Genomic DNA, 19,222 nt, shown 5'->3' with positions numbered 1-19,222 from the left:
GCTGAACATTACATTCGTGCTACGTGTACTATTTAAGGTACACTGGAATCATTGACAAATACTATTCTAATACTTAAAACATAAATTAAAAATCTTATTTTGTTATTGTTTTAGCTTAGCGAAATTGACAAACATTGTAACAAATGTTATGCGTTACTTGGAAATACTACAGTGTACCATATCTGGTACACGTGGCAGTTAACCTGTTAATAACATCATCGTTTAAATACGAATTTTGTATTGCTAAGGCAATATTTTCGGTCCTGTGTGTGGATGTTTGTTTTTTCAGATACTTTAGATTCAGGTGCTTTTTTTATTTTTTTTTCTTCGTATCACTATAAAAATTGATAAATTTAATATCATTTTGATAAAATATTTTAATATTTGTGATTATCTATAACATAAGGTTATAGAAATGGCTCCTCTACCCTTGAAAAAATGTATGACTAATTCATTGTGCAGTCATTAAATACAATTTAATTATTTTTTTAAAAATCGATATAACATATTCGTCCTTTTACCATTTCGCGGCTGGTACTAGTACAATACCACGTTTGTTATTGAGTGAGTTCGACTTCATCATCAACCGCAACACATTAAATTTATCTTCGCGTTTTTCTACGCATGTCTAAACAATAAAGGACTATGGTTAAATGCGAATAACATTCATCATCAGTACAATTGTAAAAATGACTAGATAACTGATACATGTTTGCTGATATGCGCAGAAACCTTAATATGTATATGTTATATATACATCTTGTTTTGTAAGTAATGAGTGTAATTTTATATCTTACTATCAACAACCATAATAACGCACTGGCGACTAATGGATGGGCACAAAACTTACGTTAAGAAATAAAAAACTATTGATAATTACAAAGTACACGTCTCTCCATGATTCATCTTTGTAAGGGTACTCGTTCGGAAAATGTTTCTTAGTGTGGTGTTCCCACAGTTTATTGGTGTGTTGCATCAGATAAATATTATTTTTTTCAATTCTGTGCAACTGCTCGGGAGTAGCGAATTTCAGGGCTGGTTCCAGATAGTCGAACGGGATCCCTTGAGTAGATTTTAAATCTAAAAAAATTAACATAAAAAAAATATTACGATAATATCAATATACTGGTGAAATCAAACTAGAGTTAAAATCGTGTATATATCACCATAAACCGAGAAAATAATATGTACCGTCTAAGTTCTTCTTTAGGGAATTTATGCAAGTATCTTTGAGACTTGGAACTTCTGGATTTACAGCCCTTTTTCTCCCAGCGTACATCTTCGTCCTTTTAAATATTATTTAAGGTGAAAATAAATCTACGAATATATAATTATTCTAAGTAAAACCTCTTATATTTTCTCGACAGCATTTCATTCAATGGATCAATCTCCTCGACGAACTTTCTTTTATTTTTTAATGATGATCCGCTTTCGTTCAGTTGTTTTGTGGAACTTCCTGCTGCAGCTGAGTCCATGGTTTTCAATTTGTTTTATAAATTATTATCAAAATTGAAGAAAAAAGTGATTTTTCAAAAATATTCAAGTTATTCAACAATATAATCGCAAATATATTAAGATATAATCTTCACTTATACGGTTATTACTTAATATTCAGTAAGCTCATATACGAATACACTTAGTCACTTGAAGGTAGCTAATACAAATTCTCATACAAGAATGAGATATCAAGCTCGTTACTATTAGAAGTAAACATTTCATAGATCAACATCAACCATGGAAACGGAATATTTAAATTTATATTTTATGTCAACTACTTTTGAAGTGAAATAAAAATATTTCACTATATATATATATATATATATTATCTTAATTATTTGGAAAACTGTTGAAAATTATAAAAAAATTTCTTAAATGTACCTTAATGATAACATCTTATAGACAGACAAAAAAAAAAATCATGATACTAAAGCTTGTATGTATAGCTCGCTTCGCTCAGAATCTATAATGTTTATACTCAGTGATGTGCCTGGAAATTTTTTTTGTCAAGGTTCAATATTTTTACTACGTTAGTGAGGCACGCACCTGTTTATGATGTGAAACACTGAAGACTATGGACTATGATCTTTGAATGTTGAAGTTGTCCAAGACAATGTCCAAAACGTTTATAAACTTAAAATATGTAACAGTGATGCAGACGTTATGGGTCAAGGATCAAGTCGACTTCCCTAAAAAAGTTGGATGGTGGGTGGTCGTTAATTGTTGTTATAAGCCTTGTAGGCTGGTGTTGATGAATATTATAATTTTTAAAGTTGATCATGCACCTAGTGTACGGTAATATGTTATTGTGCGATTAGGTTTTTTTTAAATAATTCTGGGGTAGGTGGGTGATTGCTATAAGTTTATGTTTAACCCATAATTGTGAGATTAATACCACTGCCTAAACGTGGTGACTGAAAAATATTTCATGGCATTAGGCAGTGTGCGCAAAGATAACTAAAAATTTATCTAGATAAAGATAAAAGACTATTTATTTGGATAAAAAAAAATAAAACATTCTTTTATTTGATTAAATAATCTACACTTTTTTTTAATTTATATTTAAAAGCGTGGTGAGGAAGAAGACTCTGACTTATTCGAAAACGAGTGAAAGCAACGATCAATTTTCTAGAAATCCCCAAGTCGTTGAGCCATGGACGCCGAGGGATGGTGGGAAAGACCTGTAGATTTATATTATACTATGAAAAAACCTAACATAGAAAAGAATATTAAAAGTGAATTGATGAGTTGCGAATCATAAAAGTATATAACTACTCGTATATAATCTAAAAATGCATTGCGTTTTAGAAAAAAACCATAAAATGTCGGTTACAATTTAGTTAAGTAAATATTCTATTTATTTATTACAAATAACAGTACTATTTATAAACAATTATAATCGAATTATTAATATAGTTTAAACGAAGAGTAAGAGTTGATAGTTTGAAAAACAATTATTTTATACATCATGTATCCTGCTATTAAAATTTAGAATGGCTAAAATCATGGTCAGCATTCAAAGGTAAGACTGCATCAAATCAAAATCATATGGTATGGATAGCTATTAAATGTGATTAGGCATTCTAAAAATATCATAGAAATACAAATTAATATTATTATAACTAATGGTACACTCTTATAGTTTTGGATTTCATAGATTATTTCATCGGATACGATGACAAACTGAAAGAATAAATTTGAAATCGACTCTAAAATATAAATATAAATCATCTACCACCCGTTGTGTGTTAACAACAATCATGAGATTTTGAAAAATACACGTATAACGTCAATTTTAAATGAAGTATTAGATATCCACAGGTTTTCGCGATGTTATGATTTTAACTGGTAGGTTTTATCTAGATTGTTTAGGTCGATAAGACTTAAAGTACGTGAATGCCAAAAATACGACTAATCATACCGAATTTCTAGGGTTTTAATGTCTACATACACGATAAAATATAAATATTTTATACGTTTAAAAGTATTTAAAGAACACATGGATATTTACACTCTTCAATTGAATTATCAAGATTTTTGAAATGATAAGATGTTTTTTGTTGAGTGCCCAATGTACATAAAAATGTAAAGTTATAATATGTAAGTCAATATTGTGCTAACATGAATAAAATATTAGAATTTAATTATAATCATAAATTATTTGAGTACCTTTAGAAAGCTATAACGCGTATAATATTTATTTTTTAAATATTAACCATGATAAATTACATAAACTTATAATATAAACCTCTCTTTTATCTCGGTGCCTAGTTATTTACACTCCGATACGATACTCCTAAATCAAAGATTGAAATCAGTTATAGTAATATATCTAATCGGATGGCAATTAGACCTACATCCACTGTTAAAACTACAAATTTAATCTTTTAAAGCTATCCTTCACGGTATAATATAAAATACGTTGTATTGAAGAATAGTATATTTAAAATTAATTGTCCTTCGTAATTCGGGTATTTGAATAGATTAAAGTAATACATTACAGTATTAACGAAGACGTGTGATATAAATAAAATAAATAAATTAATAAAAATTACCATCATGATATTATATAATGATTGCTAAACATCTGTATTTCTTGGAAATAAAATCGATACATATTGTGACAGCATAGATATTATAATGTGACACACAAGCGTTGAATGTGAAAACACATTTTGAGGAAAGAATGAGGTAATTAAATTGATAATTCCATTACATAGAATTAATGCGCAAAGTGGAGTATTTATTCCATAAAACGTCATGTGGTGATGATGTCCGCATTAAAATATATCATGTAAAATGTAGATGGCTAGGACAATGGGTATCAAATTATAATATAAATTGTTTGCTTTTGTTATCAAATATCATTAAGACACTTTTTGTTGAATAATGAAATTTTGTAACAATATAAAAATGTATAAATGACATGCGTACTTTGGTATTGTCATTTTTATTAACGTAATATGTGTTTACGTGATTCCTTATATAGCTATGACATTTTTTCACGAACGTGCAGATTAATTTCATTGAAGTTTTCTTTTGGTAGATTACTGGAAAATCATTAGATCGTACGCGATTATCAAAATATATATTTAGGTTTAAATGATAGATCAATTGTGTATCTTACATTATATAGTTCTACTATATAGTTATATTTAGTTAGCTATTTAGTTTACATGATAAAGTTCCGAGCCTTGCTAATGATTAATGACAAATACGTTCAGCAAAAAATCAAATATATTGAGATAATACTTCCTACTAAGTTATTCCTTAATTTTATAAAAAAAACTAAATATTATAATAATTGGAAAGAATTTTAGAATGTCACTCTTCACAGCTCATTACACAATAATAAAATGATATGATAGTAATATGTTCTGTTTCCTTGTAAAATTAATAATTATTTTCTATTTATATCTTACCAACAGACCACTATATTATATTAGCTCAAAAGCCTTTTATTTTAGAAAATCCTCCACGGTATATTGATGTTATCCATATTCGCATTTAATATTTTTAGCATCAATCAATAAAATCAATATTCAATTATATTTTTATAATAATATTATTATAAACATTAGGCATTACCAAAATACTTATACCGAATTAATTTTAATATCTATATTTGTCAAACAGTTGTTAATAAGTAAAATAAGCAATCTGTACAAATTACATGGAGTGTGAACGGAAGGGAGGATATTTGTGAAACTGGTTTTGGAATTTTAGTTGTAACGTAAACTATTTCTGTCAAGATTCAAAATTATCGAAAATTAAATGACATACATGATAGCATCTAACCTAATTTGTTCATTCATTTATTATTACTCATTTATAAACATTATCAGATATAGAAAATCTACTAACCCGTAGTACCGCCTATGCCTGTGTGCACGCCTATGATAGTAGTGACTATCATTATAAAAAAATAATAATAAAATATTCTATACAATTATACATAATTTTATGTCATGTGCCTATGTATTCTAGACTATCAGTTTCTATTGATTAATGATTAATAATAATTAATAGTTGCAGTAAAACTAATTTTAAAAGATTTATTGAAGAAATAGAAATTGAAATGCAAGCTTATTTATTCACTTATTGGTAATTATTAATGTACAGGTATACAAATATTTAAATATTATACAGGTACGCAAATAGAGCTAATGGCATTGATTTTAAAAAAAATATTTTAAAATCAATGGTAAAGATTATGTTGTATTGAAGTATGTATGTATTAAGCCATCTGAGGAAGTGTTCATATTAAGATAATGGAATGTTATTTTTGTTTTATTTTCATTAAAGTGTCGGTTAACATAATGATACGGTCTTTGATCTGCAAAAAAAAAAAATATATATATATATATATAGGTAGGTACATTATTTTTTATTAATATAAAACTGTCGGCGTCTATTGAATATTATAAATATAGTCACGGAAATGCTTACTGCTGGAGATTCCTTTAAGGCACAAATTGCAAACTTTTCGGATAGATCGCATTTGTCAGTCCCTTTGACTACAATAATTTATAATGTAATGCATAATTTAAAATTTGGAAATATGTCGTGACCAGAGGTGGATAGGTAGTTTTTTTGTTGTAGGGTAATATTTTAATGGGGCCACCAAAATGAAAAAAAATTTGCTATTAAAAAATGTATTATATTTACTCATCCTAATTTAATTTAAATAATTTAACTATAAAAAAATAAATAATACATTTCCATGAAAAAATTAATGGTATCGAGGGGGCCACCGACATAATATAGGACGAGGGCCCACAGGAAAAATCTCATTTTCCCTATGGGCATATCCACCCCTGGTCGTATCTATTATGATTAAAACCGACGAGAATAAAGTTCAATAATTAATTTTAAAATAGCTTACCAGTATTGCATTTGTCGTAAATAGTTTGCATTTCTTTCTTAATAGTTGGGCTGTTGATACGGTTTGTGTAATCCAGGAATTTGGAAGGAACTGGTTCCCCTTTACTATTTATCTAGTTTGAAAAAAATGTATTAAATTGTAGAAACATCGGGCGAAAATTCCTATATTTTTTATGGTTCCTGGTAGCTCTGAACCTTACTGGTGTCTATGTTCTAAATGCTAATATTTTATTATTGCGTGACTATTTTTAATAGGTGCCTACCAAAAGATTTGAAAGTAGAATTTGTATTTAAAAAATGTTTGTTTCTTCAAGAACTAAATATTTTTTGGATGGTAAATTTTCTATAAAAAATCAGTTGTATTTACGTCTCAAGTCTTCAGTTTCTATCATTCAAAAGACCGTTTTCTTTTGAACGAATAATTGCACTTATACTTTTACTCAAGAGTGTAAAAAACAGAGCCGAACCCTCCAAAAATTTTCATAAAATCCACAATTATTTGATTATTTATTTATTTATTCATTCATTCATTCGTCAAAGATTAAGTTAACGTTTAGTTAACATCAAGTTAATGTTAGATTCTAATACAGGTAGTATTCAATTTTTTGGAGTATTTCTTATCAATTATGTAAATATTGTAGGTACTACTTTTTTACTTTAACTGATTACTATATATTCTCCGATGGTACATATCATTAAGTTATGTGTGAAATATTTGAACTGAATTCATACTTACTAGAAACCCAATAGACAATAATAGGTACATTGTGGATTTATGTACCTAAATCTAAATTACAATGTACTCAATATAGATTATGAATCTCATAATTCCTTGATAATGTTAGAGATAATATTAAGCCTGGATTAAAGGGGGGACAGATGAAGCCATAGCCCCTGATCCATAACGGATATCAAACAATAGTGGGCCGCTGGCGGATAGTAGCTGTTTTTTGTTTTTTTAATTCTTTTTTTTGGCTCGAATAAAAACAAATAGAGAACGAGCAGTTCTTTAGAAAATTTAAATAGTTTTATGATTTTGTGTTCAGAGAGTGATGTTTTGGAGGTAATTAATATCGATGATATAATTAAAGAGTTTGCTTCCCAAAAAGCAAGAAAAAATTATTTATACAAATAACATTTTTATTTTCGTATTTAAAAAAGCAAGAAATAAATTTATAAATTAGAATATAATTTTTTTTTTGTTTCTGAAATATATTTATATGTGAGTCACCAATATTTTGATTATGGTTACGTGCCCCTAAAATTGTTTGGATCCGGGCCCCAAATTATTATAATCCAAGTTTGGATAACATGTAGTTGTGTATCTACACAAGAGCGTATCTAGGAATTTTTTATGAGGGGGGGGTCCAAAATTTTTATTTTATCTCTTCTCTAATTATAATTATACTTTAACTTAATACCAAAAAATTACTGTTAATATAGTATAATATGGTTTATACATTTTAGGTAAATTATATAATCTATAAACTTTATATATTGAAGATAATGGGAAATTAAAATACACTATATGCTATTATTATATTATTTACTATTAAACCGTTGAGTATGTAGAAATTTCAGTGGAAGGGATCCGGACCTGAAAATTCCCCCTCCCCTCCTTGGGTACGTCCTTGCCTACACAGTACACACTTAACTATATTATATGATGCAATAGTTATGAAATTGTAAATTATTGACTTACCATTTCAAGTTCCTCTCCAGCACAAGCCAACTGACACTATAAATTAATATTAGACTTGTGTTTAGTGATTAGTTGATGAACCAGTATGGAAATCAATATGTAAATACACCCAAAATAATACTGTGACACTAAGTGTCATTTTATGTTAATACTTACTGTGCATTGTTTGTATTTTGTTTGAGTTGGATCATATTTTGTTTTTATCATTTCACTACATGCGGCTAAATAATAATCATTATAATAATTAACAATAATACGAGTACAAGTATAATTATAATATATAAGTATATAATAGAGCGAGTTCAGCGAAAATTCTTCCGAATTTAGCCTATAGACTTAATATCCCTCGTCCTCTCTATGATTACTCAACTGTTCTGCGTGTATTTAATATATCTACGTTAGCTGACCATCGTCATACATCTAATCTATCCTTTTTTTCCAATCTTCTTTCGTCCAAAATTGATTCTCCTTTTTTCTTATCCCTAATTAATTTTAGAGTTCCGTCCCACACCATTTGCTGGTCTGACCCTCTCTACATTCCTCACTCTTCCTTTAATTACCTCGATAACTCTCTTATTATCCGTCTCATGCGAACAGCTAATAATGACCCTTCTTTTGTTAGTTAGTTATTTTGTTTGTAACTTAGTTTCTTCTTTCTATTTGTATTTAAACTTGTATTTTATTCATGTTTTTGGACTTGCCTGTAATTATTAATAAAATAAAATAAATAAAAATAAGTACTTATGAAGATTATAAAAATTGTGTTTATACACACACACACACACTCATATATATATATGTGTGTGTGTGTGTGTGTGTGTGTGTGTGTGTGTGTGTGTTAAAAAATATTATTAATTTGCCCAGCCTCTCCAAATACCTTTCACTCGCTAATTATTGCTATATTATTGCAACTTGACATTGTGGTTCCACTAACTCTCTAGATGCGCAATAAGTAAAGATTTTTCAAAATTCAACTCCTATGAGAGTAAAAACGGAAATTGATAAATATAACTTGCGTAATACTTAAAATTACGAATTTTATCACGATTGCTACTTGTTAGGCACGCATACGTTCGTTTATTTGTCCAATACTGTCAGGCTGCATTTCTGACAAACGTGACTCGTAGCCCGTTTTGATTTGTCGTCTATATAATTTTCGTTGAAATTGTTTTTTATGGGTAAAAATCGTTTTTTCTATTAGGTTCTCCGTGCTCACTTACATTTAATTTATTGTTTTGCACATAATTGTGCGTATTATAGATGATAAAATAGTATATACTTATTCTAAATATTTTATATTTATTTACTAGATATGGAAGATATTGTAGCAATTTGTTGATCGGTATCGAGTTTCTTCTATAATGTAGATCTAAAGATATAGAATATATATATATAATCTATTTATCGTCTGTAATATCGGTACTTAGATTAATTTGAGCGGGTAACGACCGATCTATTAAGTAAATTCGAATACTCGATACGAAATTATAGGTACATTATTGATTCGATTCAGTCACACGATCAGTGTGTCAAGGCAGTGGCGGACCGGCCCAAGTGGAGGGTGGGAGAAATCCACCGGGACCGCTGTCGTAAGAGGCCCCTTCGTTATGGTGCATTTTTAATAAAAATATATTATATTATAATTTTATATTAAATTATGCTATAGTTACTAAATTAATAATAATAGATAATAACACACAAATACACAATCCTGGGGCACGAATTTTTTTACATAACATTATTATTAACTTGTAATATCGTAGATACATCTACATTTTGCTAATATACCTAGTAATCTATATCAATTATAGATCTTGATCAATTAAAACTGGAACTTCAACATTTTTCAAAAGTCTACCCAAATATATCTAATCCAGTAGAGAAAAGAACAAAATTAATATATTCGGAGTCCGAAACCGAAGAGAAAAGTTACGTGTTAAATCTGAAACGTATAATAAAAATATATTAATATTTGAAAACCAATATTTGAAAATGAATCAAAATGTAAAATTGTATGAATGTATAATACTTAATTCAGTGTTTAAAAATGTATATCCAATGGATATTGAGCATTTATCAAATATTAACATTTTTTTTAAAATATTTATTAAATATTGAATAAATATATCTATGCTGTATGGGTAGTGTAAATATTCGTTTTATTTACAATTTTTATTTAATCATGACCAATAATACGAGTATTGTTGTTTATGGTTTCAGGTAATGTAGTTTAATGTAATATGCAATTTACAGTAACCATAACAAGAAAAATTGCCTGCATTGTGTCTAAGTTTGATAAATAATTTAAATTTACATGTGTTTACACTATACGAAACGTATGCATTTTTTTTTAACTTTATTAGTTACAGAAGTTATCTGTGAACGTACATTTAGTAAACTTAAGCTTATTATAACTAGATTAAGATCCAATTTAAATCAGGAACAATTTGGAGTCTCTGCTTTTAATGTCAGTAAAAAAAGAGCTGTTGGATGAAATAGATGTGTCGCAAGTCGTTAACTATTTAAAAAAATCATCCACCATTATGCATCAAATGTTGAATTTATAAATTTAAATTTAAATAATAAGAATTTGATATTTCATTTATTTATTACCTATTATACTCGTATTATTATTATACACTATGCGAAAATAAGGAATTCACTTTCTTGTGGTAATAATGTATTTAATGAATTTTTGTGCTGCAATTATATTTGACGTAAATAAAGACTAAATCTAGCTATCTAAGGTCGTTATAAGTGTACGCAAAGACTGTAAAATTTGCCAATCACAAACCTGGATTAAAGTGAGGACAGAGGGGGCCATGATCCCGGGCCCACAACGAATATCAAACAATAGTAAGTCCCTGGTGGATAGTAGGTTTTTTCGTTTTTTAACTCTTTATTTAGCTCGTATAAAAAACAAGTATAAAATATTATATAGTTTTATGGTTTTATGTTCAGAAAGTAATATTTTAGAGGCAATTAATGCCGATGATATAATTAAAGGGTTTACTTCACAAAAAGAAAGAAAAAATTATTTATATACATAAAATTTTTATTTTTTGTATTAAAAAAAAGCAAGAAATAAATTTATAAATTAGAATATAATTTTTTTTTGTCTCTAAAATATATTTATGTGTGAGCCGTCAATATTTTGATTATGGTTATGGATTCCTAAAATTGTATGGCCGAAATAATAATAATAAAATTATCATAATCCGGGCTTGGCCAATCATAAGCGACATAGGCGGAAATCCACTTAGTACTCTGGGGGTGCTCAAATCCCTCCAAAATTAACTTATCAGTAACCCATGGGGGGCTTTGATACTCACACTCCCCATACATTTCAAATACTCTGCTAAATCTTTAAAACAAATATTAAAATAAAACGGAAATAAATTCATGAAAATAAAAATTTACTTCTAAAATAATAATAGGTACATAATATAACCAAGACTTTTATTATATAATAGTAGGGCAAAACAGCACAAATGCACAATGATAACTACATTATTAGCTATCTGAAAAATAAATACCTGATAAATTGTTGTCTCAGTAATATCTAAATATAGACATAAAAGATTTTAAGTATTAAAAATGATATAATATAATATTATGAATTATGATAAGTATTATTTATTTCTAGAATACATTGGCGGTGGTAAACACCCTTTTAGGAGATTTTAGCCTATGATGAGCGATCATAATGAGCTGTAAATTTTTTGATCATACAAAAAAAAATGTGGGCCGCACAAATCTTCTCCACCCAGGCCGAAGTACTCTCAGTCCACCCCTGTGTCAAAATATAAATGTTGTAAAACAAAAAAAATGATTCTTACTCCAATTAGCATCCTTGAAGCATCTGAGAACCACAGTGAGTAATTTTGCTATCAATTCTCTATCTCCTGCTTCTTTGTCATCGGCTCCCTAAAATCACCAGGTATATTAATTGTGTGCAAATAAATCGGCAAACGTACTTCTCAAGCAATGCAATTGATTATTTCCAAGACGTATGTAGTACCGAAGGAGAACACATTTTAAGCATTTAAAAATATTGCATTTACATGTACCTAATTAATTTTAATAAAGCATAATTATAATATTTTAATCTATGTAATCTATGATCAGTGTCGGTCTGGCTCATGATTGGGCCTCGGACAAAAAATTTACAATGGGCCCTTTAACAACATAATAACGGAAGGAGATTCAATAAATACCTAATAAAAATATTTTTTCTCGCTTCCCTCAAACTCTACTACACATTTTAATTTAATTTTGTTTTTATATTTTTCTAAAGCTTGATCAATAGAACAAAAATGTATAAACTATAGCGGTTATACCTAGTTCTATTAAATTTTGTCAACAATATATCAAGATTAAGATAAGAATAACTTCATTTTAGTTGAATTCAGGAAAATAATTACTATAATTTTTTATGTTAGCGTAGTTGCTTTAAGTCTAAGGGCGGATTTAGGAGAAGTTTAGGAGATCAACTAACCTAAAATTAATATTTGTTGACTAAATTTACCTCTTGAAGACTTCTTTTATTTTTTAAGTGTACCGACTATTAGTTGAAGTTAAAACGAAACTGGTAAATGCCCTAATTTCCACTCCTCCCTACAAATGATGCCACTGGCTTAATTGCATAAAAAAATAAAACATCTCTATTCCAGACTTAATTCCATAAAATAAGATAAATGTTTGCAATGATAATTATAAATGAACTTAAAAAACAAAAATACTATTGCTAATATGAATTAAAATCTTACAGTTTCACGCAATACTTGAATTAGCAAAATTAAAAAAGGAGGACTCTGTTTACTTTAAAGAAAATAGCATTCCCAAGACTTGTCAAGCGTTATAATTATACCTAATGTAATAATAATAGGGGACGCTAAAATTTCTGAAAATTAGTAGGGGTACTCCGCCCCCCTGCTTCTCCCTTCAAATCAAGCACTGATTATATATCGGCTGGTAAAAGGCAAAAGGGGCTAAGGGACATGGTGTATACTACGGAATAACCGACAGTTAGATCTTTCAATCGCACTAACGCTAGTATTATTCTAACCATTTAGTAATGAGATTTAGTAAGTTCAAGAATTTAGATTTTTTGAGATGAGCGACACAACTGTTATAAAAGTAGGTTTTGCGTTTAATCTGTTTAACAATCGCTGTTTTATGTTTTCACTAATTTCGATAATGCGTCTTTGAACAGTATTATTTGAGGCTGGTATAATTTTTAATTTGTTTGCTGCTTTCTTCTCTAATATTTCTGTTCAAATATCTAATGCAACAGGCAGAAAAAGATTTTTACCGATAGTGTGTGGTTTATTATTTTTAGAAATTCTATATGCTAATAAATATGAAGCTTTTACTGCAGAAAATGTAGTATGATAATACGTTCTAATTGTATTTTTATTATTTGTGAATTGGTCATTCAAATATTCAAAATTCTTCATTCGATCAAAACTCGACTATGGATGTTTTCTCTTCAGGTCAGCGTCATTTTCCGTCTTTAACAAACTCAATAAACTTCAATCATCATGCCTCAGAATGATTATAAGTTATTTAAGATCCACTCCTACACCTGCTATTGAAGTTGAAACCGTCTGTCCTCCATTAAATATTAGATGTCGTTGGTTAGCTGGAAATTTCTTCTAAAATCCTTTTTTAAATCCAAATCTACTATTTTTGATACATTTTTCTCTTTATTTTTTAATTGGTGATACGTTAAAAAATCTCTTCCTGTTCTCTCTCTCACTTCCAATTTCTTATCCTCTTTTCCTGAGTATATTTTTAGCTCAAATTGACTCCCTTGCTTTGATTTCCCTTACATTCTATATTTACTATCTGTTAATATAGATCCTTGCTTCCTAGGTCTTTCCTTTGATACATTAAAATCCTTTCCCCCCTCCACTGTCAAAAACCTTTTTCTCTATTACATTAATGATAATTTTCCTCTTTTCACTTTAGTTTACACTGATGGTTCGGTCTCTCCTATTTCTGCAGGCTATTCTTTTTATATCCCCAAACTATAATTATTTCCTTTCCTAACAATCTTCTCCCCACTTCTTCGTCATTTTCTGCCGAATTTTTCGCTATCATTGAAGCCCTCACACTCATATCTTCACTTCTCCCCAACAGATTTTTAATTGTATCTGACTCAATGTCAAGTATTCAATCGTTAGTTAGTTATCCTTTCAATCTCTGCTTTTCTCCTCTTATTCTCCGCATGAAAAATATTCTTTTCTCTCTCAATCAAGCTAACTTTACTTTTAAATTTCTCTGAGCTCCCAGCCACACTGATATCCTTGGTAACGAGATCACAGACAATCTAGCAAGGTCCACTTCTTCGATCTCTCTGTCCCCTCCTTGTAAAATCCCTTTTTTTTACTTTATCCTACTTCTGTAATAACATATCAATCATCTTTGGTCATCCTATTGGAATAGTTTTCCGGCTAATTTCGCCTCAAAATATAAAAGTGTTCCCGTCATCTAAAAAAAAAACTTGGTTCTCTAATCTAAAATCATCCAGAAACTCGATTACACAATTTAGCCGTTTACGGGTTGGTAATTATCTACTTTCTTCCCATTCCTACAAAATCTCTCTAAACGATTCCCCTTCCTGTTCTAAACACTCTGAAGAAATTATTTGCGACCTCTCCTATATTATCTTTAACTTCCCCTCTTTATCCTCTAATCGTTTTACTTTTTTTAATTTTTGAAAATCCCAAAGTATCCAACTAACTCTATCTTTTATTCTTAATTCCAATTCTGAATTTGTTATAATCCGATTATTATCAATTATCCGTGAGACTGGTCTATCCGTTTAATTATATCTAAATTATTTGAAATTAAATGTATGTATTAATATTCAAGCTTACACCAATTTTATTCTATGAATGTTAAAATAAATTGTAAACCTACAAAGTTTCAATAAAAAAAAAAAAAAAAAATTAAAACCTTCATATTCGTGTGTAGGTAATGCATATTAGATAATTAACTTACGATTGTCATAATAATATATTATCGAGCAGTATCTATCGATAAGGCATAAGAACAAATTCCCGTGGTAAAATCATACAAAATCAAATAATAAAACTACTATAAACAGTGTTTAAAACCGGTAACCGGTTTGTTAAAAAAATCTGTAAAAAAACCGTAAATTTGAGAACCGAAAACCGATAATCGCTTTTAGTTTTGGAATGCTGGAAGTGGTTATTGGTTATCGGTAATCAAAATAAATATCTAAATATTAACATCAAAACGATTACCTCGTATTTTCAATCCCGCTTTTATAACCAAAACCTATTCCCGACCAAAATAATTAACGATTTCTTCGTGGTATTAATACTTGAATTATGTCATGATTAAATTATACTATTATAATTTAATTTAATTTTTCAGCTATTTTTAAATATTTTTCCCCAATTAATGGCTGTCGAGTATTGCTTATATTATATGATATTCACAACAGATAATCAATACTCGACGGCCATTAATATATATATATATATATATGGTATTTGTCCAATATGCCATCTACCGTAATTTGATGATAGTTTAGTATGATATCTGCCGTAGGTTCGTATGCTGTATATTATATATACTTTATCATTTTGCTATCATCATGATAAAGCTTTTACAAAACCCCAAATGATATTATATTTAAACTTTAGTAGGTTAGGTTAGTTAGTAGGTATAGTTTTATATTATACCTGCTTATTGTGTGTTTGTGACTTGAATCGATTATATGTGTTTGTACTTTGCTTTATTTATTAATTATTATTATGAGTTTGTCAACTATGAGTTATTTATATCCAAATATAATTCAAAATGAAGATATCTGCGAAAAATGTTTAAGCATATGAGGTTTGGTTTATTACCAATCGATCAAACATGTACAAAAATTAAAAACCAAACAATTTGTGGTGATGAGTTGAAAAAAGTTCTTAAAAAAAATCATTCCTCGGAGTGATGAGAAATACGTATACATACGTAACTACACGGTAGTTAAAATATTTACGGTTGATAGCATATTGGACGAGTACCATATATATAGGTATAACTATACATTATAAATACCGTCATAAACGTCGTCTTCGTGGCGCGCTGATTCCTATTACGAAATAGTTGGTGGAATAGAGGCTTAGTATTTATGATATTTTAATACTGTCGTTTTAATATCTGCTCATCCAGGTTTTGAGGTACTGTATTATATACAATATAACCGAAAAGTTCTATGGCAATGTATCAATTTTAGTGTCATCTTAGAAAATTATTATATTTAATTTCGTTTTTTTACCGTTATAAATAAGAAAATTATAACAATAAAAAATGTTTATATAATTTAGTATTTTGATTATCATTATCTTGATCATGATATGTTTTAAACTTTAAAGCAGTTTAAAAAAATAAATATTGAAATTGAGTGAAATCGATCAAATTAAAGCATATTAAGCTTTTGTTTTTGTAATAATAAAAGTTATATTATCAACCCACGAATCGCCTAAATAAACAGTTTTAAAAATATGATTAAAAAATTAAAAAATTGATTTTTAAAAACCGTTTTTAACCGATAACCGATTACCAAAAAACCTTATCATTGGCTTTTAAACGATTAAAGGTTATTATAGTTTTTTAAATATCCTTAAAGAAACAGTTACCGATTACCATAATATTCAAATTAAACGATAACCGGTTACCGGTTTTTAAAAAAATTTCAGCTTCTACCGGAGCCGATTACCAACTTTATTAGGAACGGTTTTAAGCCCTGTCTATAAATAAATAATAATTAGTTATAACTTAAAATAGATACTCATACAAGTTCATATAATTATTACCTATACATATAATAAAAAAATTATGGGTATGTATAAAAAAAAACTTGACTAAAATGTTTGTATATTTAATCATTTTTATTTTTATAATTTATTTCAATATTTTCCCTTTATTATATTCGTTTTTAGCTAATAAACTGTGACCTATTAAAAATATATGGCGATCCAATTTTGGGTCGTGACCCATAGATTGAGAAATGCAGCCATAGAACAAGAATGATTTAATGGGATTTGTATGGATGCAACAAAAATAAAATCTAAAGATGAAGAAAATTAAAGTGAAATAAAGTTAACAAAAAAACGTTCTAACATCGTATTATGTATTATATAAAAAGTACAAAAAAGTAAAGAGGATATTTAATAGAATAATTAAAATAAGTTTCAAACAAAAATGTTTATTTTTTTATATCTTCTTAATAGATTAAATTTTAAATTATTCCTCCTAAATACTGAAAATGTTATTATTAGTAACTATAATTTGATATTATATTTCAAGATCATAGTTCTATTCTGATAGGCTTATTAAAACAAAACGCGTAGTTGAAAAAAATCCTTAGAATATGTCTCATAAGCGATGCTATAAAACAATATTTATTATTAACAAATTATGTAATTTTTTATTTCTAGATATAACATTTTAAATAAGTAATAATATTAATAAAATGATAAAAATTGAATTTAATATTATAACAAAATCATATTTTTTTTTTATAATTTATAATTAATTTCAGTTAAAATATAAATTAATAATTAATCATTCAACCCCTTTTATTTATTTATTTTGTATAATTTAAAATATTTATATTTTCAATTAAGTTTTATAAATAATAAATTTAATCAAATTTAACGAATCACATATTTAAGTTTGACTAACACTTATATTTTATTATTTAATCAACTAAAAGTTAACTTATATTAAGTTAAATTATATTATTATAAAAACATGTTATATTGTTTAGATACCTCCCTTGATCGAAGACATGTAACAATAAACAGTGAAAACCAATACCAAAAATGTTTTTTTGAAAATCATATTGAATTTCTTCTATTACACAAAAGAGAAAACTTTAAAAGTGTAACGTTAAAAAAAAAAGGTACGAATTGCGTAACAATAAGTGTACAGCGTGGTGCAGTACTATGTGGAATAATTTTTATTGGCTTTCGAATCACTGCATTTTATACACTTTTCATTGTTCAATTTTACAAATTTTTATTCATTTTTTTATACCTTGTAATTTCAACATCCGGCAATTTAACAGAATAATTTTCAGACCTTGTGTACGAATAAAAAAATTCATACTCATGACATCTAAGTATCGCAAAATCTATTTTTGCTATAATCATATAATATAATTTCCATTTATCTGCTTAGTAAATCACTATTTAGATTTCAAGGATGTGCACATTATCCACCAACGGTTCAAATAATTTTTAATGATTAACAATTATATTGTATTATGTAGTGTAAAAATGGAATACAAATAAATGTTATCATCTTTAGAATGACGATGATCTCGATATGAAAATATGTAATAATTATGTTATTATTTTAGTTGTGTGTTATTATATTGCACGTATACTAACTGATGAAGTACTAAAATGTCCTTGAGGCTGAAATAAATGTTATTACACAGTTGTAAATATCACAACTACGGGCAGCTTAGTTTTTAATCTTACAACGATTAAAATAAATTAAAACTAAAAAAATTAAATTAATATATTAGGTATTTACAACAAAATTATCTAAAGTCAAACAATTCGACCGTAAATTATTAATATCATTAATACATATAAATCAAAATAAAGGTATTAAGTATTGAAGAATCTAGAATATATGATATATATTAGTAATCCCTGGTGGCATTTTAAAGGATTATCAGCCATAATTTTTGGCTAAAAAAATTATTAAAAATAAAAGAATGCAGCCATTTTTTTTTTTTTTTTTGTATAAAACTGTGAAAGATCAAATAAATCAAATCAAAAACTGTTATGATTTTCCGGTGGTTTATCAAACACTTATCTTGTTATTTGTTCGTTATACTTTTGTATTTTTATTGGTTACTGCTGAAGATGGTTGGAGGTGGTATGTGTTATAGTTATATATTTAGACCTAAAAGTCTAATAGAAACTAAAGACCTTAAAGGGATATGAAAATAAAAGCTGCGCTAATAATTATTATGTCTTCTTCACTCATAATGAAAAAAAAAATCTAGACTAAAATATTAAAAAATTTGCAATTATACGTTTACACCAAAATACTCATAGATGTAATAACATAAAAATAAATAATGCGAGTAAG

General features: G+C 27.7%; 2 protein-coding genes across 2 annotated transcripts; both read right to left on the bottom strand.

Moving 5' to 3' along the window:
- Nucleotides 1–517: 517 nt before the first annotated feature.
- Nucleotides 518–1,521, bottom strand: LOC112680968 (transcription elongation factor B polypeptide 3-like). The gene is made up of 4 exons (XM_025551226.1): nt 1,348–1,521; nt 1,192–1,286; nt 881–1,080; nt 518–628 (listed from the first exon to the last, which is right to left on the bottom strand). The coding sequence occupies exons 1-4, from the start codon at nt 1,473–1,475 to the stop codon at nt 518–520; spliced, it is 534 nt and encodes a 177-aa protein (XP_025407011.1). The 5' UTR covers nt 1,476–1,521.
- A 4,049-nt stretch (nt 1,522–5,570) lies between these two features.
- LOC112680971 lies at nt 5,571–18,067 on the bottom strand. The gene is made up of 7 exons (XM_025551229.1): nt 17,887–18,067; nt 11,923–12,006; nt 8,240–8,304; nt 8,084–8,119; nt 6,383–6,494; nt 5,947–6,014; nt 5,571–5,833 (listed from the first exon to the last, which is right to left on the bottom strand). The coding sequence occupies exons 1-7, from the start codon at nt 17,954–17,956 to the stop codon at nt 5,777–5,779; spliced, it is 492 nt and encodes a 163-aa protein (XP_025407014.1). The 5' UTR covers nt 17,957–18,067; the 3' UTR covers nt 5,571–5,776.
- Nucleotides 18,068–19,222: the final 1,155 nt, after the last annotated feature.

Source organism: Sipha flava, unplaced genomic scaffold (genome assembly GCF_003268045.1).
Source record: "Sipha flava isolate LNK unplaced genomic scaffold, YSA_version1 182_pilon_pilon, whole genome shotgun sequence".
NCBI classification, from domain to species: Eukaryota; Metazoa; Arthropoda; class Insecta; order Hemiptera; family Aphididae; genus Sipha; species Sipha flava.
Note: the sequence above shows the minus strand (reverse complement) of the source record. Positions and strands in the feature narration are given on the sequence as shown.

Coding starts and splice junctions, on each gene's coding strand:
- LOC112680971 (XM_025551229.1), bottom strand. CDS start 17,956: ATGATTTTCAAAAAAACATTTTTGGTATTGGTTTTCACTGTTTATTGT. Junction 8,305..11,922: donor CTTCAAGGATGCTAATTGGA/GTAAGAATCATT, acceptor ATTATTATTTAG/CCGCATGTAGTGAAATGATA. Junction 6,015..6,382: donor TTACGACAAATGCAATACTG/GTAAGCTATTTT, acceptor AAATTATTGTAG/TCAAAGGGACTGACAAATGC.
- LOC112680968 (XM_025551226.1), bottom strand. CDS start 1,475: ATGGACTCAGCTGCAGCAGGAAGTTCCACAAAACAACTGAACGAAAGC. Junction 1,287..1,347: donor CTGTCGAGAAAATATAAGAG/GTTTTACTTAGA, acceptor AATATTTAAAAG/GACGAAGATGTACGCTGGGA. Junction 629..880: donor CATGGAGAGACGTGTACTTT/GTAATTATCAAT, acceptor TTTATTGTTTAG/ACATGCGTAGAAAAACGCGA.